Source organism: Phyllostomus hastatus, unplaced genomic scaffold, assembly GCF_019186645.2.
Source record: "Phyllostomus hastatus isolate PE091 unplaced genomic scaffold, TTU_PhHast_1.1 phas_contig_198, whole genome shotgun sequence".
In the NCBI taxonomy this organism is placed as follows: domain Eukaryota; kingdom Metazoa; phylum Chordata; class Mammalia; order Chiroptera; family Phyllostomidae; genus Phyllostomus; species Phyllostomus hastatus.
Genome location: NW_025333715.1, coordinates 6,948,449 through 6,973,250, shown reverse-complemented (window position 1 = coordinate 6,973,250; position 24,802 = coordinate 6,948,449). Strand labels below are relative to the sequence as shown.

At 63.0% G+C, this 24,802-nt stretch overlaps 1 protein-coding gene across 7 annotated transcripts in view; it reads right to left on the bottom strand.

Annotated features, from left to right (window-relative positions):
* Window positions 1-23,361, bottom strand: part of LOC123816089 (casein kinase I) — a 32,175-nt gene extending 8,814 nt beyond the window's left edge. For 4 of the 7 annotated variants that reach the window (XM_045834825.1, XM_045834829.1, XM_045834830.1 and 1 more), the window contains exons 1-6: window positions 14,186-14,406; window positions 10,713-10,800; window positions 2,677-2,787; window positions 2,374-2,522; window positions 818-1,046; window positions 78-248 (exon numbers count right to left, since the gene is read on the bottom strand). In XM_045834825.1, the coding sequence (XP_045690781.1) occupies window positions 78-248; window positions 818-1,046; window positions 2,374-2,522; window positions 2,677-2,787; window positions 10,713-10,788 (736 nt within the window). In that variant the 5' untranslated portion in view covers window positions 10,789-10,800; window positions 14,186-14,406. Of the gene's footprint in view, window positions 1-77; window positions 249-817; window positions 1,047-2,373; window positions 2,523-2,676; window positions 2,788-10,712; window positions 10,801-12,019; window positions 12,039-13,835; window positions 13,897-14,185; window positions 14,407-23,287 lie in introns of those variants that run through there. The other 3 variants (XM_045834826.1, XM_045834827.1, XM_045834828.1) reach the window with 3 other exon arrangements.
* Window positions 23,362-24,802: the final 1,441 nt, after the last annotated feature.

Sequence of the window (24,802 nt, the reverse complement as noted above, 5' to 3'; positions counted from 1 at the left end):
TCTGTGTGGTCTCATCTTCCCCCCAGAAAGGGCCTCAGGGGTCCCCAGGCCAGTCTCCTCCCCGCCGGGTGACTCACAGGGGTAGCCTTTGCAGAGGACCTCGATGGGCGTCGACATCTTCTTCTCGCTGATCCGCTCATACTTCTGGCGTTTGGTGGCCGCTTTGAGGCCCTGCCAGGGCAGGGAGCCCAAGTTGAAGTACATGAGCACATAGCCCAGGCTCTCCAGGTCATCTCGCCGGCTTTGTTCTGCACAGAGGGACAGGGTGAGGGCCAGGGCGCACGGGGGCTCCCGGCCTGCTCCGTGACTGAGGGGACAGCTACCCTGTGCGCCCAGCACGGCCACCAAGGGCTGGCCGCTGCACCCCAGTGACACCCGGGCCCTCTACTGCTCCGTCTGCAAGGGGAGGGGGGGCCCTGTGGCTGAGCTTCCCCAACCCACCCCGGGCCTCGTTTCTCCAGGGCCGGCACCCGCCGTGCCATACCTGTGCAGTCGGCACTGGGGCACCTCCACGCCCCCTGGCCCACCCTGGGGACAGGGCACGAGTGGTGGCATCGGACAGGAGGGCTGGGGTCAAATCCGGCTCTGGCACTTGCCAAGCCGCAGAGCCTCACGCACGACCTACGTTTCCTGCCCCGTGAAAACGGGGAAACTTCCTCGCCCACCCTCCACGACCGCTGCGGGGGAGTCATGCAGGTGCACCTGCTCCCCACGCCATAGCTCCCCTCTGATCGGGGCGGGGGGCGGGGCAGGGGGGGACGGACGACGACCTGACCTCGTGGCAGGTCGGGGGGCCGCCCGGGCTCCGCTCACTCACCGATGCCCAGATGGGTGTTGATGGAGGCGTAGCGGGCCGTGCCCGTCAGGTTCTTGTTTTCCCGGTAGGGGATGTGCTGGTGCGTGCGGGCGTCCCGGTACTTCTTGGCCAGGCCGAAGTCGATGATGTACACCAGGTTGCCCTTCTTCCCCAGCCCCATGAGGAAGTTGTCGGGCTTCACGTCCCGGTGAATGAAGTTCTTGGAGTGGATGTACTCAATGCGGCTGATCTGGGGGAGGACAGGGGCCCGAGAGTCACTCAGCAGTCCTCCCAGGGGCAATGGTGGCCTAGAAGGGCCATCACCGAGCGTCGTGGGCCAGGCCCTGGACGGCCGGGGTGGGGCTGGGGACGGGGGCTGTCAGGATGGAAACCACACACACGGTCCTTGCCCTGGGCAGGGGGAGAGAGATGTCTGCCACCGTGCAAGATGATTTCAAGGGGCGGGTCAGGGAAGGCTTCCTGGAGGAAGTGTCCTTAGGGAGGACCTCGGAAGGAGGAGTTCCCTAAGCCTGCTGCGAGTCAGGAAGAGACAGTAAGGTAATAGGAAAGCTGATGGCCACATCTAGAACTGAAGCCGGAAGAGACATCCGGGCCCTTCGGAAGCCTCTCCGGCCGGGCTCCACACCCTCCCAGGGCTCGGGGAGCCCGGGTCAGACAGGCATTTCAGAGGTTGCTCTGGCAACCGGACTGAAGGGACGGAAAGGAGAGGGGGCACCAGGAAAGCCTACGCTGGGCAAGGGGGATGGGGCTGACGCACAAAAGGCAGGATTTATCCCCTGGCTCCCAAAGGACACCCCAGTCAGGCAGATACACAGGCCCTTCTTTGAACAATTTGTTAAAACACAACAACAACAAAAAAAACCTGAACTAACATATATGCACGCAATCCGTCCTCTGGCAGGCTGCCCCGACGGGGCCTCGGCCTGCTGTGCGCCCAGGGCTCGGGCGGCGGCGCGGCTGAGCATTTCCCAGCCCCTTGGGGTCTCGTGTCCTGAGGGCACTGACCACCCTCCTCTGCACACACCTGTGCCACCAGACCCCCACGCACCACCTCGCGTCCCAAGGTCTGTGCTTTTGCATGCTTTCAAGGTTTTCCTCCGTTGGGCTTATAAAGAAAGGGCTTTAGGCACTAAGGGTGGCTGGTCAGTGGGTGCCTGCTCCGGACTAGGCTCCACGCGGGACCCCACTCGGGACCCCACAGTGACCCCGAGAAGGGCAGACTCTCCCGAGCTGACGGAGGCTCGGGGAGCCCGGGCTCACCTCCAGTCCCCACCCTGGGACAGGCCTGCGTCTGCACGGCCATGGGCTTCCAATCGCCAGAGGGCAGAGCCCGGGCCCTACCTACTCCCGCAGCTCAGCCCCGCAGGCCTGAGGTTGGGCCTGGGGACTGGCGCTGACCCCTTTCCAAGTTCACAGCCTGAGGCCAGGGCCCTGGGTCCAGGAACCAGGGCCGTGCTAGGCCCCCAGTGCCGCCCCCCCCCACTCCGGCATCCACCAGAGGCAGGAGCCCGTGGCACGACGGAGGGGCCGAGGCTGGGGGGCGCCGGGGCACTCACCATCTGGTCAGCCAGCAGCAGCACCGTCTTGAGGCTGAACTTGCGGGAGCAGAAGTTGAAGAGGTCCTCGAGGCTGGGCCCCAGCAGCTCCATGACCATCACGTTGTAGTCGCCCTCGGCCCCGCACCACTTGATGGACGGGATTCCCACTGCGGGCCGGCACGCAGGGGCGTCAGGGGAGGCCCTCGCCGCCCCAGACCGGCCTCCAGAGCCTCACCCCGCACTGACGCTCCACCCCCCACCCCCGCACCCACCCCCACCCCGCCCCTCCCCTCCCCTCCAGCGGGCCCCTCAGGCCCGCACCTCCTCCCTGCATCATCTTGTAGAACTTGCTCTCGATGTGCAGCTGCGGGTGCTTCGTCTTCACACACTCGAGCTTGATGGCAACTTCTTCGCCAGAAGCGATGTTGGCACCTGCCAGGGGTGGGGGAGGCAAGGGTCAGGGTCCCTCAGCTGGGCGGGCAGCTCCAAGGGCGCTGTGGGGCACAGAGGGGCACCCCCCAGCTCGGGGCGGGAGGGAAGAGCTTTGACCGCACCCCATGCGAGGGGGAGGGGGTGAGGAGAGAGCAGTGAGTCGCAGAGCCACACACAGGCTGCTGCGGCATAAACGCCGGATTCAAGGTGGGGGGCAGGCGGGGCTACAAAAGGCTCACAGGCCACCTAAGGGGGGCTTTTCCTGGAGGGTGGGGGCCACCGGGCTGCGGAGGGGAGAACAGGGCAGGGCGAGGGTTGGACACAGAACATCAAACCCAACAGCACCCTGACTCAGCCCCCTGAGCTAGGACGGCGGGCCTAGTCGGAGGGCCGGGGGCTCAGCTGAGGGGCCGACCCCGCTCGGGCCGGCCGCGACCGGAGCCACTGTAGCAGAAGCAGTGCAGACTCGGCCCACCCCCAGACAAAGCCACCCGTCTGGGGACACGGCCGCTGGGAGGATGCAGATGAGGACGCCGCTGGCACCTCAAACTGGGGGAAGGATGGGGCCGTGCACCCAGTGTCCCGGCAACCACCGGCTGGCCGTCGGAGGAGTTCCCCGCAGCCCACACTCCACACCAGGAGAAACCCGTGTGGACCACAGGTTGTATCTTAAAAAAAAAAACACGGGGCATAAGTTGGCACAGCCACTCTGGACACCAGGTGGGCATTCATCTAGTTAAACTGAACACCCAGGCCCAGCTGGCCACCCCCAAGTACACGCTCTTCAGGAGCGGGAGCCCCAGGAGGACACGGCGAAGGTGGACGCAGCGATGGCGCCCCAAGTGTCGAACAGCAGGAGAGTGGCTGAAGGGTGATCCGGCCGTACAGAGGGATGCGGTGACCAGGGGTGGACCAGAGCCGTGCGCAGCACCCAGGTGGCCCCCGCAAGCCTTAACGTCGAGTGCAGGCGAGCAGGGAGCGGCCCCATTCACAAGAGCAAAAAGGGGACGACAACCCCAAAGTCCGCCAATGGATGTGTAAGTAAAAGAACTCTGTATCCACACGGTGGAATATTACTCAGCCACGAAGAGGAACGAAGCACTCACACTTTCAGCCACAACACCGATGAAGCTTAAAAACACTATGCCAAGTGAGTGAGTCAGACACAGCGGGACAAAACGCCGCATGGCTCCGCTGTACGAACGTGCCGAAGAGGGAGACCGGAGGAGAAGGAGCAGGCTGGCGGGGGCCCGGGGCTGGGGAGGGGGTGACAGAGAGTCCACCTGATTAACAGACACAAGATTTTTTTTTTGGGGGGGTGACAAAAATGTTTTGGGACCAGGTTCGGATGGCGGTTGCACAAGCACTGGGAAGGTACTAAATGGCACTGAATTGCAAACTTTAAAAAAATGGTTAATTCTGTGTTGAGTGAAGTTCACCTCAGTTTTTTCAAAAAGAGGAAGAGACAAGAATGCAAGCACGCTTCTGTTTGTCTCCATTTCAAAACGTGCAGCACCGGGATGTACACAGTTCAGGGACATCAACGTGTGATAAGTCCTTCGCAAAAGAGAGCAGTTTAAAATGTCACCAGCGACCACCTCTGTGAGGGGACAGCAGAGGACAGGGCACCGTGGGGGCCCATGGGTATGCACAGGGTGACAGGCAAGCCCACCTCCGGCTGTGTGGTGGGGGGGGGTGCCTGACACCACATACACATTCTATACATGTTCCTTCATATCTACTTCATACTTAATAACAAATAAAACAAGGAGCATTTACAAAAAATAAAATAATACAATGTTAGAAGGGAGAAGTGCCTTTTTAAAAAAATGTGGGGTTTTTTTAAAGATTTTTTTAAAATTTATTTTTAGATAGAGAAGGGAAGGAGAAAGAGAGAGAGAGAAAAACATCAATGTGTGGTTGCTGGGGGCCGTGGCCTGCAACCCAGGTATGTGGCCTGGCTGGGAATCGAACCTGCGACACTTTGGTTCGCAGCCCGCACTCAATCCACTGAGCAGGCCAGCCAGAAGTGCCTTTTAACTTTGGGGTTAGGCACTCTTGTTCTCTAACTTCAAATCTGCAAGCCACTGAAATAAAGATGGCTTCCTCGCCTCCAAAAGAGGAACCCCTTCCCCAGGACAGAAACACCCGAAGTGAAGTCCCGAGAAGCGCATGCTGTAACTCAACTCAGCAGAAAAGAGCTGCCGTTGTACCGCTCGCTGCTGCAGTACAACCAGCTCCCACAGCTCGGGGGGCAGAAGACCACAGACCCAAAGGCAAACAGGGCGCAGGATCTGAACGGACCCTCCACAGAGAAAAAAAATATGAATATAAAACGGCTCACTCCTATGAAAAGACGCTCTACCTCCTTGTAAGACAAATACAAAACGATCCTGAAAGACCCTTTTTCACCTACGACTGGCAAAAGCCTCCCATCCATCCCCACAAGACAATTTCCATGTCTGCTGTGACCTGTGGGGCGGTGGGCATTTCTCCCCGGGGGGTGGGGGGGGTCCATGCGTGAACCCGTAAATCCCAGCAGGGGCCGCACTGGCACCATCGAGCTCCTACTTTGGAGTCTGCTGGGCACCCTGGGAATACAAGGCCCGGAGCAGGCTGTCCGCTGCAGGCTGTTTGCAACGGCGAAGGCTTGGAAACGACCCAAATGTCCATCATTCTGGGGACGGGTTAAATAAAGAATGGCCTGCCCATAACATGGAACACAATGGCGAGAGAATGAGGAAGCTCTCTGGGTGCAGAAGTGGAAAGGTCCCAAAGATGCAGGAAGTGAAAAAGCAAAGTACAAGACACTATGTATCCTACACGCTCTTTTCAGTTTAAAAAAAAAAAAAAAAGAGGTGGGGAAATGATATGTATCCCTGTGTGGTTGTATCTACATGAAGAAACACTGAGAAGAAGCAGGAGAACCAGGTATCCCTGGACCCGTGGGGTGGGCAGGGCAAGGAGGGCATCTCCCTGGATACTGTGTTACACACTCTCATTTCTTTCCGCACCTTTATGGAGATGTAATTCACGTACTACACCATTACTCCTTTGATGTAACCAATTCAGTGGTTTCTAGTCTATTCACAAGATTGTGCAACCAACACCGCAGTCAATTTTAGAACATTTTCATCATCCCCAGGCACCCATACCCCTGAGCAGTCGGCCACGCTGCATCTCCACCCGCCCCCCCCCCCCAAACTCCCAGCTCCAGGCAACCGCTCATTTCCTCGCTGTCTCCAGGGACGGCCTAATTCTGGACCTTTCGCAGCAATGGAATCGTGCAGTATGTGGTCTTCTGTGCTGGCTTCTTTCACTTAACTTGTTTTTGTGTTTGGGCTTTTGGTTTTGTGTGTTTTCATTTCTGAGCCACATGAAATGAGACTCGGATTAAGAAAATAAAGTAGATTACTATGTCCAGTGAGCAACGGGACAGAAAGTGCTTGGCAAACGATGCGGCGCTTTGGACACATCACCACTCATCGCTGGGAGGGGCCGCGCTCGTTTCCAGGGGCCGCGAGGATGTGGCAGGGTGGGGAGCCCGGGCTCGCTGCAGTCCCTGGGCTGGCCGTGCCGCTCTCCCCGCCACACGAGAGCAGGAGAGCGCAGTGGTTAGGACTGTGGGCTCCAGAGCCCAAACCCTGAGACTCGGCTGCCTCCTAACCAGGCACCCGCCCCCGTAAACCAGGGTGACTGTATTGAGCTTATTAAGGTCTTCTGAGGTGTCAGCCGGCTCACCCACGTGTCTGGCACACTGTACAGCGCTCCAGAAACATTAGGTGGGACGACCACGGCCAACCCCTGGGCTTCAGGGACCAGTCCCAGCGCCCCAGGCACGTGTGGGACAGACAGTGGACAGAAAGGACACAGGGAAGGGCGTGCGGTGGGGGGCTGGCCCCCCCACCACGAAGGAAGGCTGCAAGGGCTCCTGCTGCCTGATCAGGGCTGCGCCAGACGGCCCACAGCACGTGCAAAGGCCCGACGGGAGGGGGTGCAGGGAACCCTGAATTGCAGCTGAAGATGATAACAAAAGAGGGGACCAGGGGAGAAACTGGGCCTCAACCGCTGAGCAAAGACCCTGACCTTTGGCCCGAGACTCCGGGGGCCAAGGGCCGACACCTGACCGCAGGGTTCCTCAGCCTCTGCCCCACGGACGGTCTGTTGCGGGGGCTGCCCTGGGCCCCGCAGAGTGCGGGGCAGCACCCCTGACCTCTCCCCACCAGCTGACGGTTATGACCCCCCTTCCTTGAGTAGAAACCACCAAAACTGACTCCAGACCTTGTCAAACGTCCCCCATGGGACAAAAGTCCCTCCTCCCTTCGCGGAGACCCACTGGTGCAAGGACTAGAGAGGACCCGAGGGAGACCCAAGGCCGAGGCCACGGTGCAGGCGGGGACAGCGCCTTCAGCCCCGAGGATCCGGCAGGCGTGCACAGGGAGGGCGGTGCTGGGGAGAGCGCCCTCACCGAGATGGGGGGTGGAGGGGGGGAGCCCTCACTCCCCATGACCTCTTGACATCCTCCTGCAAGCACCCGTGTTTGCAGAGACTGAAACTCCAAAGGTCAAATGCCACACAACTTCCCTGGGACAAGGGCCCAGCTGTTAGGCAAGGCAATCCGCCGACTCCCACCAAGTGCTGGAAACCGGTCCCAGCTGCCTCCCACCATGGGGTCCCGCCACCACCGGGCCCTGCTGCCACTGCCGCCGCCTCTGACTCCTGTCGAGCAGCTGCCAGTCTTTCCTCTGCCTCCCTTAGTTCTCACAACGGCTGAGTAAGGCTCAGCGAGGTAAACTCACTGGCCTGAGGTCACACAGGAACTGCCTGCAGCAGAGCCAGGATTCAAAACCACATCCCAAAGCCCCTGCTTTGTCCTGGGTTCCAGTCCCCTGGTATCTCATTCATTCCAGCAACACACACACACACACACACACACACACACACACACACACACGGAGCCCGGGGCCGGCTGCCACAGCCCTGCCCGGCAGGGCTCTGCCGCTGCCCGCCCGTGGGAGGAACCGAGGCTCACTGACTCAGTGGGAAATGCCGGGGTGCGGGCGGCAGAGGCGGCCGGCGGTGAGACACTGGGGCCCTGTGGGGGGGGGACGACAGACCGGTCTGGAAAACAAGCTTGGACACAGAGAAGGCCTTGGACCTGGCCAGCCCTGGAGGGTCTGGGGCCTGGGGGAGTTCTGGGTGGGGAGGGGGCGGCCAGCTGCACACTGGGGCTTGCTCAGATACACAGATGCAGCCAGGGAGCCGGCTGGACTGGAGGTGCAGGACCAAGTACCCCCATAACCACCTGGCAGGAGCACCACTGCCCCCCCACTGAGAACCAAGGGCCAGAGATGAAAAGACCCAGAGTTCCGAGGGCGCACAGCCAGCAGTTGGCAGAGTGGACGCAGGCCTGGCCGGCTCTGGACCTCGAGCAGCCAACTGGAGGCCCTGACAGAGCCGGCCCCCCTCTCCCGATGTCCCCTCAGTACGTTGCCAGGAGCGGGGCCCGAAGAGGAGCTGTGGGCCTCGGGGCCGCGTCGATGACGTCTTCACCTCCAACCAGCTGATCCTGGAAAGCCGGGCCCGGAGGCTGCGCCCAGCCCCACCTGCAGAGGCCATCTGGAGTCCGGCCCTGGCCCTGGCCCTGGCGACAAGAACGTGGCCGGAGCTCTGAACAAAGGCAGCCAGCGAGGCCGGCCAGGGAAGCCCGACCAGCACCACTGCGCCCACGCCAGCAAGACTGGGGCCCAGGAAGGAGTTGGCAGGGCGCTGTGTCAGACCGGGCCCCCAGGGCCCATGCACCTGGCGGAGACCAGACAGCCGGGGGTGCACTGGCTCCCTCCTTCCCAACCCCCCACCCCCGGCCCGAGAAGGCCCAGCTGAGGCCGAGGGAGGGGCCGGGGGGACACAACCAGAAAGGCACCACTGCCGGGCCAAGCACACTGTGTCCTCACACTCCTCACCACCGGGGAGGCCACACGCCCCCATTTCACAGAAGGGAACGCCAAGGCGGGCAGAGGCCCTCACCTGCTCATGGGCACGCAGCCAGTGACAGAAATGCCGGCGCCCCAACTCTGGCCGAGTTCACTCTGGAGGCTGTATGACAGGGACGCCTCTGGCCCGTTTTTTGAAATGAACTAGTTAGATAAACAGCAAGTCCTGCCCCCCAGGGAGGTCCCACCACACGGACCAGGGACCTCACCCGCCCTTCCCCCTCTCTGGGCCTCAGTTTCCCTCCAATCAAAAGAAGGGCCCACACTGGGGGGCGCGTTGTCTGGGAGCAGGTGTGTGTCTGTACCGAAAGCGGCCTCTACAGGCCCCTCGGTTCGAGGCTCCCGTCCGAGCCCAGGAACCTCCAAGACAGGAGGGCCCTTCACGTGCAGCCGAATCGCACGCACGGGAAGGACGCGGCGCGGGCGCCACAGATGGGGACGCCGAGGCTCAGGGAGAGTGACTTGTCCTGAGCCTCACAGCAAGTGAGAGGCCGATCGGGGGCCCTGACCCGGACCTGCCCCCAAACCCCAACCTCCTCCTGCCCTGCCGGAAGTGTGGCCGCTTCGCACGCTTTCACAGCCAGTGACAGCCATCTCCTCCACGCCCACCCTGGGCAGGCTGCAGGCTGGGCACCGGGGCCGAGGCCAGAATCGCCCCAGCGCCTGCTGCCCCTGGAGGAGCTGCACGTCTCAGACAAGCCTCCGAAACCGCTCCAGCGCGCACCACTCCTTCCTCCCAGGAGGGGGCGCTCCCGGGCGCCGGGCAGTGCGCTGCGCCGTTGCGACGCTTTCCCAGGCCAGGCCACGCGCCGTGCCACTGCTGCCTCGCGACAGCCCTGGGTCCGCCAGACGTCATCGTCGCTCCCACTTCCCAGAAGGGGACACTGAGGCCCCGAGCAGCCACGCACAGCCAGGCCTGGAGCCCAGGTCTGCCCGATGTCCCCTTCCCACATACCGTCTTCCCCGCCCGACGGGTCACTCACACAGAGGGCAGGGGGCGCAAGGGCTGCCTTTCCCAGTTTCTGGGAGAACCCTGGGGGGCCACCCTGACCACGCGGCTCCCGTTTCTGGGTGTGTGATGTGGGGACAGTGCGGGCCGTCTCCAGAGGCCGCTGGGACGGGAGGCCGGGCACGTCCGCAAGGGGGCCCACCCGCTCCGCACGGAGCACGTGCGCGGAGAACGGGGACGCCCCCTGTGCCCCCTATGACCACGCCCCTCGGGAGGCTGGAAGTGGCGTTGGAAGGCAGGAGTCTCGTTATTCCTCCCGGGGGCGAGGGCAGGGTCAGACGTCAGTGATTTGTTTAAAGCAACGAAACGAGCGCAAACTCAGACTCTGAACAGGAAGCACATCCGGAGAGAGAGAGAGAGATCCTAAAAGCGAGGACCCCGGCCTCCCCCGAGGTTGCTGGGCGGGGGCGGGGCGGGGGAGGTGGTAAGCCTGCGTCATTCCGAAGCCTGCCAGGGCTGAATTCCAGGAGGCCGGACTGCAGGGAGGGGGCCTGACCACAGGGCGGGGGAGGGGCCGAGCGGGGGGGGGGCAGTAGCCTGGCCTCTCCGGCCACCACCAGCAGCATCCTCCCAGGAGAGGAGGGACGCGGCGCTCTCCGGGCCTGGGCTTTCCCACGCCCGGCCAGAGACCGAGGGCATGCACAGCCGGAACCAGAGCTAAAAATACGCTCCTCCGCCAGGCTGCAGCCAGCAGGGACCCCGCCCTGTCTGTGCGAGGAGCCCCCCGGCCTGCCTCACCCCAGCCCGGGGCTTCCACCCCCACCAGGGTTGGCCCTGGGGACAAAGTGACTAAAACATGCCATCACAGCTCCGGAACCGAGTGCCAGCTTCACAGCCCGAATCCCTGGCATCTTCCCCCCTCCTTGTCCCCAGAGTTGTCCCAGGGGCCCCAGAGCCACCGAGCTGGAGCCGAGCACACTCACCCAGGTAGATGTCTCCAAAGGACCCGCTCCCGATCTTCCGGCCCAGGCGGTACTTATTCCCCACGCGGAGCTCCATGGTTCGCTCTCACTGTGGAGGGAAGCGGAAACACGGGGGTCAGAGAAGCGGGGAGTGGGGAGCAGGCCCCATCCCTCCCCCGAGAAGGCCAGCCAAAGCCACAGGAACTGGGAGACCAGCATTCTCCCCTCCACCGTCCAGGAAGGGAACCAGCCTGGCCTGGCCTGAGGGGAAACCAGGTATCCTCGGGTGGCCCGAGAGCCTCCACATCTGGGCAATGGCTGAGGCAGGCTCAGAGCACAATGGAGATGAGGCCTAGGGGGGAGACTCTGGGGGACCCCTACTTGGGACCCTCCAATAGGAGCCTCTCAGGGGCAGCCCAGTCACAACGGCCCAAGCCCCTGAAAAGGAAATCAAGGACAGGGGGGTGATGGGGACAGGGCAGGCGGGAGCGGATGTCCTGGGGGTGCTACCATGGCGACCACCAGCGAGTTCCAACTCCAGGGATGGCAGAGCAAGCTGAACAGAAGGTCCCTAAGAAACTCCCCAGCTCCCTTGGACTCAGAAATCACTGAGTCGCCATGGCCCCGTCCCTACCCCGGGCTTCCGGTGCCAAGAAGCAGAGGCCAGGCCTCCGCGGCCTGGTCCACTCTCCCCAGAAGCCAGGCTGTGCCATTTTGTGGGGTGCCCTGCAAGCGGCAGCGTCTCCTCCTCCCGACCTCACGACACCAAGAACCTCACACAGGCCGCTCTGGACACACTTCTTCGGATGCACCGTTTGGGACCGACTGGACTCCTTCGGGCCCAGAACCCTCAGGAGGGCCTGCTAAGAGGGCGGCTGAACAAGCGAAGGGACCAGAGCCAGGTTCTTGGCCCCAGCTCCTGAGCTCCAGTGGGGGGATGGAAGGTGGGGCGAAGGGGGGGGTGCTGATGCGAACAGCTTTCCTCTGTCCTGCGCCCCAAGCCTGTGGGACATCAGGGTCCCTGGCAGAGACCCCTCTGCTCTGGCCTGGGGCAAAGGTCTGGGCACTGGGTGCTGGCCAGCAGAAGAGGACACTCCTTGGCGGAAGGTGATGCTCCCACTGTGGGGGGGGGTAGGGGACGCTGGACTATGACACTGGGAGAGGGGTGAGGGGCCCCCACGATCTCGGAGTGCCTACACGAGGGCCACCATGGAAGACTGTGGGGGCGGGGAGGGGCCTTCGTCTGCAGACTGGAAGCCCAGGCCCAGAGAGGCCATGCCCCCTGCGCACCCCACCCCACCCCACCAAGGCAGCGGCAGTCTCCTCACCTGCAACCGACACAGGGTTCTGGCCTCCCCACCTGGCGGCCTTGCACCCTCACAAGCAAGGACTCATTGCATGCCAGCGCCGGCGGGCAAAGAGGGGCTGTACCAGGCACAGAGGCTCTGCCCCTTCCCCATGCCAAGTGCTAGCCCCAAAGCCAGCCGCACCGGGGAAGGGAGACGAGAGAGGTCCAGGCCGCAGATGGTCGGGCCGGAGCCCTCCAAGGCGCAGAGGCAAGGCGCCAGGAACTCCGGCCCAGGGGCGACACCAGCCCCAGCACCTGGCGCGCAGGGAGCCGCCACCCGCCCTTCCCCAGTGGCCGCAAGGAAGTAGCCTCCACCCCAGGGCTGGCCAAACTCTGGGCTCTTTACCAAGGACCTCTGCGTCCACGCCCGGCCCGGCCCCAGCTGAGGTGCCAGGGCTGCCAGCTGCACACGCTCCACAATCGCAGGAAACCCACGCGCTACGCACCTCGCATCCCCAGCACCCCGCGCGCACACTCCGAAAGAGAAGGAAAGCAGGCGCACACCGGGAGCCCCGCTGCGGGGGGCGGGCGGGGGGGGGGAGGGGAGGCTCGGGTGTGTACACACACACACACACAAACACCCCTCCCGGGCCTGTGCCCCGCCGACGCCGACTCAGACACCACGCGCGGCAGCCGGGGACGCCGCAGGTTCGGAAAGGCACCTCAATACACCCGCATCCTATATTACATAAATACCCACGCCGGGTTATATAAATACCGGCGCCCTCCGTCTGCGTGTCTTACATAAATACACTTCACGGGACCCCCAGCCCCTCCCCACTCCCGGGGCCGCCTGCAGGGAAGGGAGGGAGGAGAGAAGTGCGAACCACGGACCCTGCAGGAGCGTCCGCTCTGCGCCGGCCATGCAGACCCCAGGCAGAGCCCGGGTCCCAGCGCCACCGCCGCCCCAAAGGCCTCGGGGAGGGGACGGGAGGGGACTGAGTCAGGAACGGGTGAGGCTCTCCAGTTCTTTGCTGCTTCTCCCATGGGGGGCAGGGGCGGGGAAAACAAACAATTTAAAAAGAAAAAAATAAAAAGGCCACAGGAAGACTCGGAGTTTCAGTTAGTTACAATTACGAACTACCAAGCACCCGGCTCAGGGAAGTTTCTTACACCCTGGGGCCCACCCCCGGCCCCGGCCAGGGCCCTGGTCCCTGGAACCTGGACCCTGGACCAGTAAAATAAAAATTGGAAACATCCTAGACAGAAAGCAAAGGAGCCCCAAACGCAGGCATTCGGGGGTGCAACTTGGATACTCTGGATCCCCTTCTTCTCCCCCCGAGGGAGGCCGCGCGGAGAATGAAATGTGCAAGAAAGCTCAAGGAAAGTTGGGGAGGGGGCCCACCCCGTTCGGAGTTCGGGTGAGCAGAGGAGCCTGGGCATCCTCTCTCCAGAGACGGCCGGGCGCACACAGAGTTTCAGGCTCCACAGAGACTTGCAAAACACGGATTTCTCACAGGCAGGCAGAGACGGGGAACCCGAGCTGACAAATAACCCCCACCCCTTCCTTTCTCTCCACAAAGGAAAACAGAGCCGGCGCTGGGTGCCTACACACCCCTCCTCGCGGGGCCCCCGGGCGCCCCCATCGCACCCGCGGGCGCAGCCTGGCTGACCCCCAGGTCCGGAGCGCGGAGCCGGGAGAGAAGGGAACGCGCTGCCAGGCTGTCCGGTGAGACAGACAGACAGACAGACAGAAGCCCGGGGTCTGGCGGACAAGCCGGAGTCCACAGTGTCGAGTGCCCCCCGCACCGGACCCCCGCCCTCAACGCGCCCAAGTCAGAGCCCTAGGTGGACACCTGGGCGGGCAGTGGCCTTGAAGGGTCCACGCTGGGGGAGGCGGAGGCAGGCCGGACTGGGGGGGGGTGCGCTCCCCCCCTGCAAGCCTGCAAAATAATAGTCACCCTCCGCCTCCGCCTCCGCCTCCGCCTCGGCCTCAGCCGCGCCTTTGTCCTCGCCGGGCCGAGCGGGCGGCGCCTGGACTGCCCCCCTCCCCCCGCCGGTTTCCGAGCGCTAACGAGCGGGTGTCCGCCCTGCCCTGCCCTCCCCTCCCCTCCCTTCCCTCTCGCGCAAAAACAAAGAGGCGGGGGGAGCCCCGTTTCCCCCGGGTTTGCGCCCCTCCGCGAGCCCCCGGTCTCCCAATATTTACCCCGCTGGGAAGGCGCCGGTGCCGGGCCGCTGCTCCGGGGGCTGCCGTGAGCGGGGGCGGCCCGCCGGGCCGGATGCCGGAGGATTCGCGGAGCCGCCCGGCGTGCCAGCCTCTCCCGGCCCAGCCGCCGCCGCTGCTGCCGCGCTCCGCTCCGCTCGGCCCCGGCCGGGCTCTGGCTCTGGGATCTCGCCGCCGCGGCCGCCGCCTCCCTCCGCCGGGCCCTCCAGCCCGCCCGCCCCCGCCGCCGGCTCGCGCTCCCGCCCGGCGCGCGCCCGCCGGCTCCCATTGAGCCCCGGGCCCGCCCGCTGATGTCATCCCCGGCCCGCCGCCGCCCCGGAGGATTTAAAGGGCCCGCGCCCTCCGCTCCCGGGGACGCTGGGGGGGCCACAGCAGGGAAACACGGCCCCCCAGCCGTGCGAGGGGGGGTGGGCGGCTAGCAGGAACGCGGTATTCGGGGGGGGGGGGCCGGGGAGCACACCGAGACACTGACACCCGGGAAACGCAGGGTGCGCAGGAGGGCTCACGCAAAGCTGGGGCGCTCCAGACCCAAAGCCGTCCTCACGCCCCTCGCCGCCCGCCGGGGTCTCCTTTCCTCCCGCAGCCCGGCGGCGCCCCGCCGAAGGCGGTGGACACGCGCTACTGCGAACCGGGAGGGTTTAGGGAGTTGGGGCGCACTCCGACTTCCGGCCCTGAGGGCTGCGGACACCGCAGGCCAGACCGATTCGGGGGCGAAAGAAGTGGCGGGACCAGAAGAGACGGAAGGACGCTGGCAAAAGGTCCGGAGAGGTGGCCAGGGCGCAGCTGCGCTCCCCCCCACGGAGAACCAAAGGCAAAGACCTTTCCCGTCGCCCTCCGCTCTCCTCCTGCAGCTGAAACGGACGCGCACACGGCCGACGCAAACCTACCCTCCTTCTCCCCGGGGCGCGAGGGGCGCCCCACGCAGCCGTGGCGCCAGTGCCCGCGTCCCGGCCCTGAGTTCTGGGCTTGCGGGAAGGACCCTCCCTCGCGGGGTCGCTGGGAGAATTAATTCAGGTCTCTTGCCGGCCTCCAGACTCGCCATGAGAGGTTCCAGGGCAGCGGTGTTAAAACAATGGTGCGTTTACCCTGGTCGCTGCAAAGCTCCGAATTATGACCCAGGTCCACTCACACGGCCGCTGTGCCCGGACACGCAAAGCGCGAGCGCGTTGTACCCACGCCCGGAGGCGCGGCTCCCGGGAAGAGTCGCTTCCACAATAACCGCATCTTCCTTGGAGCCGGAGGGACTTAGTCACGCGGGGCCCAGACTGGCGGGGGCCCCACGGACCAGCCTGTCAGTCGGCGCTGTCAGTCGGCGCTGTCAGCCAGAGAGTGGGAACTGGCCCAGAGAGGGAAGGGGTTTGCCCAGGGCCAGGCAGCACAGCAAGATGGCTCTGTTCTCCCCACCGTCGGCGGGGGGGGGGGGGGCGGGGGGGGGAAGCTGAGTCTGCCAGGAGCTCCTGCCTAAGACCCCGAGACCAGGAGAAGGGAGGCCAGGCCTCCCAGGAGAGGCCTGCAGGCGTCCGTCAGCTGGGGGTCTGCCCTCACTGCCACCTCGACCGGAGCAAGGGGCGGGGCCACCAGCCAAGGTGGTGGACTTGCTTGGCCAGCCTGGCGTTTGCTTTCATTTCTTTTGTTTTGTTCATTGACTCCCAATGTTTGTTTGTTTGTTTGTCTGTTTAGTTTTTATTTATTCATTTCTAGAGAGAGAGGAAGGGAAGGAGAGAAACATCAATGTGCAGTTGCCTCTCATGCTCCTACTATTGCAGACCTGGCCCACAACCCAGGCATGTGCCCTGACTGGGAATCGAACCCCCGACCCTTTGGTTCACAGGCCGGCGCTCAGTCCACTGAGCCACACCAGCCAGGCCTGATTCCCAGTGTTTTCAGACGGAAAGACTTCACGTCACAGGTCCACATCCTCCACTTTCCTTGCAGCACTGGGAGAACCAGCACCTCTGGGCCTAAACTCACACCGGTCCCGACCACGCTCGGCTGGCCTGGGCAGTGGCCGCCCGCCCTCCCTGGTCTCAGCCCAAGGGTCCCATCTTGTCTCCTCACATCAGCTTGCTTTACCCATATCTGTGACTCCCTTCGTCGCCTGGAGGCCCCCGAGTGTGACCCTGTCCCAGAGGCCAGCCGCCCCACTCCACTGCCGGTGCCCCTCCCTTTGCCACCTGTCTCCACGCCACCCTCACTAACGCTGGATCCTCGGTCTCTGCCTCCGGTGTCGAGGAATGCCAGCCCTCCCCGAGGCCACACATCCCCCGAAAGGGAGACACGGTGCCCAGGCCGGGGCCCGAGGCCGAGAGCCCCTGGCACACTGAGCAGGGGTGGGGTGCACCCCTGTGTCCCCCGTCCTCAGCACCCCAACCTTCCAGCCTGGGTCCTGCTTCTCAATCACGGGCCCTCCCGGTCCGGAAGGGGCGAGTACCGCTCCAGCACCTGCAGAGCGCCCCCGGCACGGGGAGAGGAGGCTATCTCAGCGAATCCTCTCAGAGGACCACAGACTAAATGCTACTCCACTCCTCGTGGAGGGAATCGCAGGCCTGCCTACGGGCACACGTCGGCCAGCAGCTCCCCCTCCCGGTCTTGTCGCGGGCCCCCTCCCCGTTCCACACCTGGTAGCCAGCGGCACGACCCACCCGGGTTGAACCCAAGATCCCGGTCAGGTCCCTGGGCCGTCCGTCCAGTTTTAAGGCTCACTCCTCCCCGCTGAGGCCTGCTCCTCCTCTTGTCCCCACCCACCGTCTGCCTGGGGGAAAAGCTTCCGGAAGCCCACCTCTGATTAGCTGTGTTGCAGGCCCAAGTTGTCTGCCTTCCCACACCTCTCAAAGACCACCCCAAACTTCCTTCTAAAGAGCTTTGCAGCTCAGCTCTAAGGAGAAACAAAAGCCAGCTGAGGAACTTTAAGGCACAGAAATCGCCCTGGCTGGTGGTGTGTCCCACTGGGTTGAGCACCGGCCTGAGAACCAAAGGGTTGCTGGTTCGATTCCCAGTCAGGGCTATGGGCCAGGTCCCCTGTTGGGGGCGCACAAGAGGCAACCACACATGGATGTTTCTCTCCCTCTCTCCTTCCCTTCCCCTTTCTCTAAAAAGAAATAAATTTTTTTAAAACAAGACATCTGGGCCTGACTTCTCTCCAGACTAGATTCTGCGGGATTCTCTCTGGGTCTCAACTCCCAGCTTTAAAGGCCACGAGTGTGGCCAGCTTGAGTCCCCCCAGCCCCCACCCTACGCACCCACCCGCCCACCTAGAAGATGTGGTAGGAACCCAGCAGGTGTCGGGGAAACCCCAGCTCCCCGTGGGTCCCGCCCTGGGGTTTGGCGCCTCCGCACCGGGTCAGGAAGAAGAGTCCCTCTGCACCTTTCCAATCTGACCTTTGCACCTGTTTCCTTGGCACCCCAGACGGAGCACCGGGCTGGGGATCCCGAGGACAACGCTGGACCTGCCACGTCGGGAGGCTGTGACAGATGAAGCCGGCGACAGGGCGGAGATTTCCGTCCTCCCAAACCATAGGGCTCTGCAACCCGCGCCAGCCCTGCCCGGTCTGCTCCCTGGGGCCTCAGCTGGGGCTGTTCCCACTGCGGGGTGCCCTGTCCCCTCAGGCGCCTCGTGCTCATTCCCCAACCACCCTCCAGCCTTGCCTCTCAGGTCACCTTGTGGAGAAGCCCTCTGGTGCTCCCAGTGCAAGATTCTAGCCCCCCAGGGCACCGCCTCCCCCCTCTCCCTGCCTCTTTTTTTTCCTGGCACTTACCACACTGTCTAGCATATTCCATATGGTACTCATTTGAATTTGGGGGGTCTTAGTCTCCCCCTAGAATATAAGTTTTGCGAAGGCAGGGGAGGTCATGCAATGTGGGGGCACCACCATGTCCCCAGTGTGGAGCATGGCGCCCAGCACATGGGAATGCGTAAACGGGTGGGCTGGGAAGGGGCAGCCTCCGAGCTCTGACAGACGTTAAGGACCGTCACTTTACTGAGCACCTACTGTGTGCCAGGCCCACTATGAGACATGGTGCCTGCACTGACTCACGCAGCTGCCCTCAGTGGACGGAGCGGCCTGGAAGAGGCCGCGCTTGGCCACGTCCCCCAGGCTGGTGCAGGACACAGTTCTGAGACATGTCCCCACGCCCCTCCCTCAGACTCCTGAGCCCCTCCCTCAGACTCCTGAGCCCCTCCCTCAGACTCCTGAGCCCCTCCGCTGGAGAGGCCGCTCCGGGTCCGAGGCGAGAGTCACAAGGGCCCATGGGGCTCCTCCAGTCCAACCCCACCATCCGACAGGCAGGGAGACCGAGACCCAGGCAGCTTTGCTCAAGGTCACAGCTGGACCCCGAGACAGTGGTCCCTCGTGGTTACATGCTGGCTGTGCCACTGTTTAACTGTGTGACCCCAGGAGAGCTCCTTAACCTCTCTGAGCCTCATTTGTAAGTGGGGGTAATAGAGAGAGCCATCTCCCAAAACAACCTCGCCCAGGAGAAGCCCTGAGTGAGAGGTGTTGATGTTATTATTACTGGCCCAAGGAGCAGACGGGGAGTGAAATCTGGGCTGCCTGGTATGAGCCCTTCTAGCACCACCGGCTGCGTCTCCAGCGTCTTCTTTCCTTGCTTCACCTTCCCTCGGAGGGGCCCCCCCGCCGCAGCCCCTTCAAGGTATGGTGGGTTGGAGGTGCCCAGACCTATGCAGCCCCGGGGTGCCGCTGGCCATGCCCACCCTCTCTCTTTCCCCAAGGTCCACACTCTAGGAGGCCCTGCAGGAAGTTGCTCTGGGCCCTTCCTCTTCTCAGCTGCTGCTTGTCCGGGAGGTCCTCCAGCCCCGGTGCCCCCTCCCTGCCCGGCGAGGCCTCGGCTCCCGGCCCCCAGCCCCTTCCATGATGTCCCACCCCCTCTGCCTGCCCCCAGGGCTCCCCCTCCAACCTCGCCACATGGTCGGTCTGGTCAGGTCATTCCCCAGCAGTGGGTCCTCCCTCCTCCTCCATCTTCAGCGGAGAGGCTGAGGGGCGGGGCAGCGAGAGTCCTGGACCAGGGGCCTGGAGGCCGAGCTGGAGGGCTAGCCCAGCCACCGAGTCTCTGCAGGGACTTGGAGGGTTCACAGCCCCTCTCTGGGGGTCTGGACAGGGGGACCCCACAAGCTCTTTCTTCAGCCTCCACACCTGTAAACGAGGGGCTGGACGGGATGGGGAATGGCCTGTACGTTCCATACCCAGGTGCTCGGTTGACAAAGACCCTGAGGTCAGTCACACACGTCTGGGCTGGGGCAGGAGGGAAGGGTCCGCCCCCCACCCCCATATTCAAAACACGGGCACTTCCCATCAGCTCCGCCTCCCAGGTGTATTCCGGGCCCAGCGGCTGCTCCCCTGCTTCCTGCACTTGGATGCTGCAGAGGTCTGTCATCGGTGAAGTCACGCTCCTCGGCCTCTGAAAATGCACCAGCGGCTCCCTCTGTCCTCAGCGTGGAGTCCACGCTCTTTCCCTGCCCTGATCGGGCTCCTCCCTGCCTCCCAGACCTCGTCCCGACCCTGGGCCATCCTCCCTCCCCGTCTACTTCCAGGTCATCACACCTCAGGGCCCTTGCACTTGCTGCTCCTTCCGCCTGGAGTCACCACCCCCCAGTTCTTCAGCGGCCACCCCCTAGGCATGTTCAAGCCACAGCTCAAAAGTCACCTCCTCCCGGGGGCCTTCCCTGACTGCACCATATCGTGGGCCCCCTTCCCCTCGGTTCCCCATTCCTGGAGAGCCCCGCCCTGTCTCCTTCACGGCACTTGCTGTAGGCTGAAAGCACTAACTGGTTCATTTTTCACATCCTTGAACATAAGCTCTAAGAGAAAGAACCCATCCGGTAAGCGCTCCTGTGGGTGCCCAGCTGGTAAGGAGGGCCCCATGATATTTGTGCGGGTGTGTGGCCGTGGGGGTGGAGGCAGGGGTGGCGCTTTCTGTCCCTCTGGGACAGGCCTGTGGCTCCACCCCACCCCACCCCTGGGCCTCACAGGCTCCCTGTGGGGGGGGTCTCACCCCCTCCCCTCCACCGGGCAGCCCCTCGCTCAGCGTCCCCTGCGCTGCTGGGCTTCTCAGGGGAAGTGGACTCCCAGAGGAGGCAGGGGCGCCAGTCCCGTGTCCCACAGACACAGAGAGCACTAAAAATGCCGGAGCAGCCCCGAAAGGCCCCATCACCCTGCCTCCCGCACCCGCCCCTGCCTGCCGTTTCCCTCCTTCCACCTCGTCTGTCACCTGGCTGCCCCTCTGGGCGCGCCTGCCCCCTCTGCGGGGCACAGCCTCCTGGGTGCCCCGCCACCACCTCTCCCCAAAACTTGCTCCTTCCATCCTGTGGGAACCCACGGGATGCCATTCCCAGGACACGGCCGCTCATTAGTGGGGCCACGGGAATTCAGGTGACTACCATGGCTAACGATCCCAGTTCCCGCAGCAACTCTTCTCCGCTCAGCATAGCTGGGGCCCCTCGTCACTTCCTCGCCACGTGACGTGTCTGTCCACAAACACCTCCTGATGCCAGCTCCGTGAAGGGCCTGAGAGACCCGCGCTGGACCCTGCTGGCCAGGGGGTGATGACCCACGTGGGGAGGCTGGCTGTGCACACGCGCGTGCACACACACGCAGACCAACGTGCTAACAAGGTCAGGCTAGACGGCGATGGCCACGGACAGACCACATAACCTGAGGTCAGTGAAGGCATCAAGGGGTGGCAAGCCACCCCCTCCCCCTGCCCCGGGGCGTCCTGGGGGATGCGTGACTGGGGTCTCTTAACCTCACAGGAGGCTCTACACAAATACAGCATCCAGACAAGCCCCTGAGCCCCCTTCCCACTGGCTGCCCCCAGGCCCCTGCCACAGAGAAACTGGGAAGCTGCCTCTGGGAGCACAGGGGGAGGCAGGGTTTGAAGGTGCGCAGGTTTGGGGGGCGGGAGGCTGCGAGTGAACACGCTGGGATAGGAACTGCAGACATTTGGGGTGAGGGGCCACTCTGGGGAGACGAGTCGAGTGGCACCCCCGGGGGGACATGGCTGAAGAGGCAGGCAGAGGAGGGCAGGGTCCCCACTCCCAAGCGCCTGAACATGGGACTGACCCACCGGCTTCGCTCAGAACAACTTGGGTTTTGCACATGGAAGGGAGGCCGAGAGAGCTGGCAAGTGCGCGTTGACCGGTGTGCCGGGCGCCGCACCGGGCACCGACCGCGGACCGACCGCGCACCGGATGTTTAACTCTACAGCGAGCCTGCGGGCTGGAGACCACGCCACCTGTGGTGCAGGTAGAAGCCCGATGCTGAGCAAGTTTAAGACAATCTGACCTGATGTTCATGAAGGTTCTGAAAGACTCCACTGTCCACCTTTCCAGACCCACCTGGCTCCTCACCTTGCCCTGGGCACTGCACCTTAGTATGCCTTCGTCTTCCTCAGTGTGTGCCAATGGGGGCCTGCCCGAGTACCTGAGGTCCCCACTCAATGTGTCCCCTTGACCTTCAGGACACCGTGAGCCTGCCCTCTCACTCGGGGAGCATCCAGGGGGTTCTGGCGACCACTGAGGGAGCTGTCACCAAAGTGGGTGCTTGTACCCAGCAAGTTCAGTAAGGGAGCCACTGGGTGTGGGGGGAAATCCGAATTTGTATTCTTTAGTTTTCAATCTTAGTCTTCCAACTATTCCATTTTGATCTATGTTTTTATAATGCACACATTAGCACAATAAAACATGCATGCCTAAGTGATAACAAATATATATATACATGTGTGTGTATATACATACACATTCAAATGCAAAATGCACGCTCAAAAATGTCGTTGCAGACGGGGTGCACCACTAGGGTTGGCGCCAGCGTTTGAGGATCCCCGCAAAGAGCTCCCGCTTGAGGAGCGGTGGTGGCGGGGGCCCCCCACTTCAACAAGCTGGGTTCAGATCCGGAATCAGCTCCTTCTGGGCTGTGTGGCTGGGCGAGTCAGCAGAAGCTTCCTAAACCTCAGCTTCCTCATCTCAGAAATGGGGGAGGCAACACCACCCACCTCAGGGGAGGAAGAGAGAGAGAAGTCCGTGAGGCCCGTCGCCCCGAGCCTGGCACCTGAAGGCAGGTGCAGTGACCGCCACTTCGGGGGCAGGGCGCAGGGCGCAGGGCGCAGGGCCGGGCCTTGTGGCGTACCCTGCCCCGTGGAGTGGGCCTGTGGCAGGAGACCAGCACCCAGGGGACAGGTCACTAGAAATCAGTGCGACCAGGGAGAAGACAGATCACAAACACGGAGACCCCCTTTTCTGCCAGAATCACAGGGGGTAGGGGGAGGACTGTCTATGTAAATGAGCTCACTTGCTCCTCACAACACCTGGGGGGGGAGTACCTTCGTGGGGCCACTTCCCAGATGTGAGAACCAGCGCTTAGAGACAGCAGAGGTCTCTCCCGGGACCCCACTGTGGGAGGAGGAGGTCTTGGCCCCGGGACCGGAGCCCATGTTTTTCCTGTCACACCTCCCTGCCTGCACCCCAATCCCTCCTCCGAGCGCTCAGACTGCTGGCCAGCTAGGGCCCGCCCCTCAAATTAACCTTACGCAGCCATTACACATAATGACCTCACATACACAAATGACTAAGAACAACACGAGAAAAGGCGTGTGGCACCATCTCAAGGGGGAAAAGCAAGCCCCCACGGTTGTCAACGCAGCACGAGAAAGCTGTGCTGAAATGACTCTGCACAGCAGAGCCCGAGAGGAAACGCCGCGGGCGATCTCCCCCCTACTTTCCTCCACTCGCCAACTAGGCAGTCAGCGCGTGGAACTTTTACAACGAAGCAAAGATGCCGTGCAAAACGCAGTCACACATTTGTGGTTGCAGTATCTGGAAGGAAACCTGCTGTTTTCTTCCTCTCCCGCTTCCCATCCTTCAAATCCCTCCGAAGCCTGTGCTTTCAGGACAACGTGACGACAGCAGGAGACGGCGTGGGAGTTTGGGGAGCGTCCAGCACCTCCACAGACCCACGTCAGCTCTTCTCTCGGACCAGCCTGCTCCAACCAGGCTCCCTCTCTCTGTCGAGTGAGGACCCCCCAAACCCCGGACCCTCCTCTCAGCCCCCGGACGGGGCTCCTGCTGATGCTCACCTGACACTCGCTGTCAGCCTCAGATGCGAGACGCGCACACCTGTCCCTCCAGGTGAGGACTCGGCCGGGGCGCTGCGCACTGGGAGGAGAGAACCCGCGGAGGGGGGTGGTGCGCTGACGTCACCGTCAGGCCCCGCCCACGGGCTCCAGGCCACGCCTCCGCTTCCTGCCCCGCAGGGGTTCGTGGTTCTCGTGCTTACCCGGTGAGGTGCTGGGGACACCTCACCCCGCATGCACGCCCGCCGGGCCCGGGTCCCCAGCCATCAGCCGGGCCTGCCGAAGGGAACCTCCGCGGGCCGCCCTCGGGGGTGGGCGGGCTGCAGCGGGAGGTCCTGCGCTTCTGGAGCGAGGGCGCCTTTGGGAAGCCGCGAAGGAGCGGGGATCCCTAACCAGCCCCTAGCGCACCTGCACCCCAGTTTACATAGTTCTGTTGGGTTCGGGGATCCCACGCCCAAATCCCCTGGGGTTAGGAAAGGTCCCGGAGGGACGGAGGGAGCCTCTGGTTCTCTAAGTGTTTTCCGCGCTGCGCCCACTCCCGGTAACCGACGTCCCACCTCTCCGGCTAAGAAAACCGGGGGCGGGGGCGGCCCATAGGTGTGAGTCCAGCCCTTGGAGGTTGAGGAGTGTGACCCCAGCATCTGACATCTACAGTCAGCAACCGGTTCCTTCTTCGGGGTGTCCGAGATTCGGGGAAGATGCGCATTGAAAAAGCCAGCATGCTGGGGGGGGGCGGGGAGCGCTGTAAAAACCCCTTTTTTGGAAAGACAGTTAGGTTCCATCCAGCGAAAGGCTTTAAAAATGTGCTCGCCGTTGGTCCCTGGAATTGCGTGTCTGGAAATCCATCCTGAGGGAGTAACTCAGAGTACGTGTTCATCGCGGAGTTCTTTAAAATGGTGAAAATTGGAACTGGTCTAAAAGCCACCCCCCCCCCCGCGGCGTGGGGGAGAGGCGGGGGGAGGAAGTGGAGGCCGGGGAGCGGTGGCGGCCGGCGCAAACACGCAGTGGAACATTGCACAACCTTTGAAACGTCGTGTTTACAAACGGCGCGGAGTGATACGAGGAAGCGCGCTGAACTGTTCGGGGAGCGCACGCAGGATGTGAGTGTGCAGTGGCAGCGGGGCTACACCTGGACTTAAAAGCAAAACACGCGTTTTCTGAAGTTCTCACGGAATCGACTGGTGCGACGTTGGTTGACGGAAGCACCCAGGTTTCCCATGTCCGGGACAGTAACGCACCGTCTGTGTGCTGTATCGGGTGGTCACCACACAAAGCCAAGTCTCCCTGTCGGCCTTGATGCCTCCTACAACACAGTTCTTGCGTGGGAAAGAGCCTGGAGAGAAAGTGGCCACTGTGGTTATTTCTGGGGGGGTGGAGGGTGGGGGTGGGGGTGGGGGGCACTATGAGGCTTTTTACCCTCTGTGTCCCCCGCATTTTCGTCTAACAGGCTTATGTCGCTTTTATGAAGTTCCCGTTAATTGAGCACTTACTGTATCTAGGAGGAGCCCCTTTCACGTA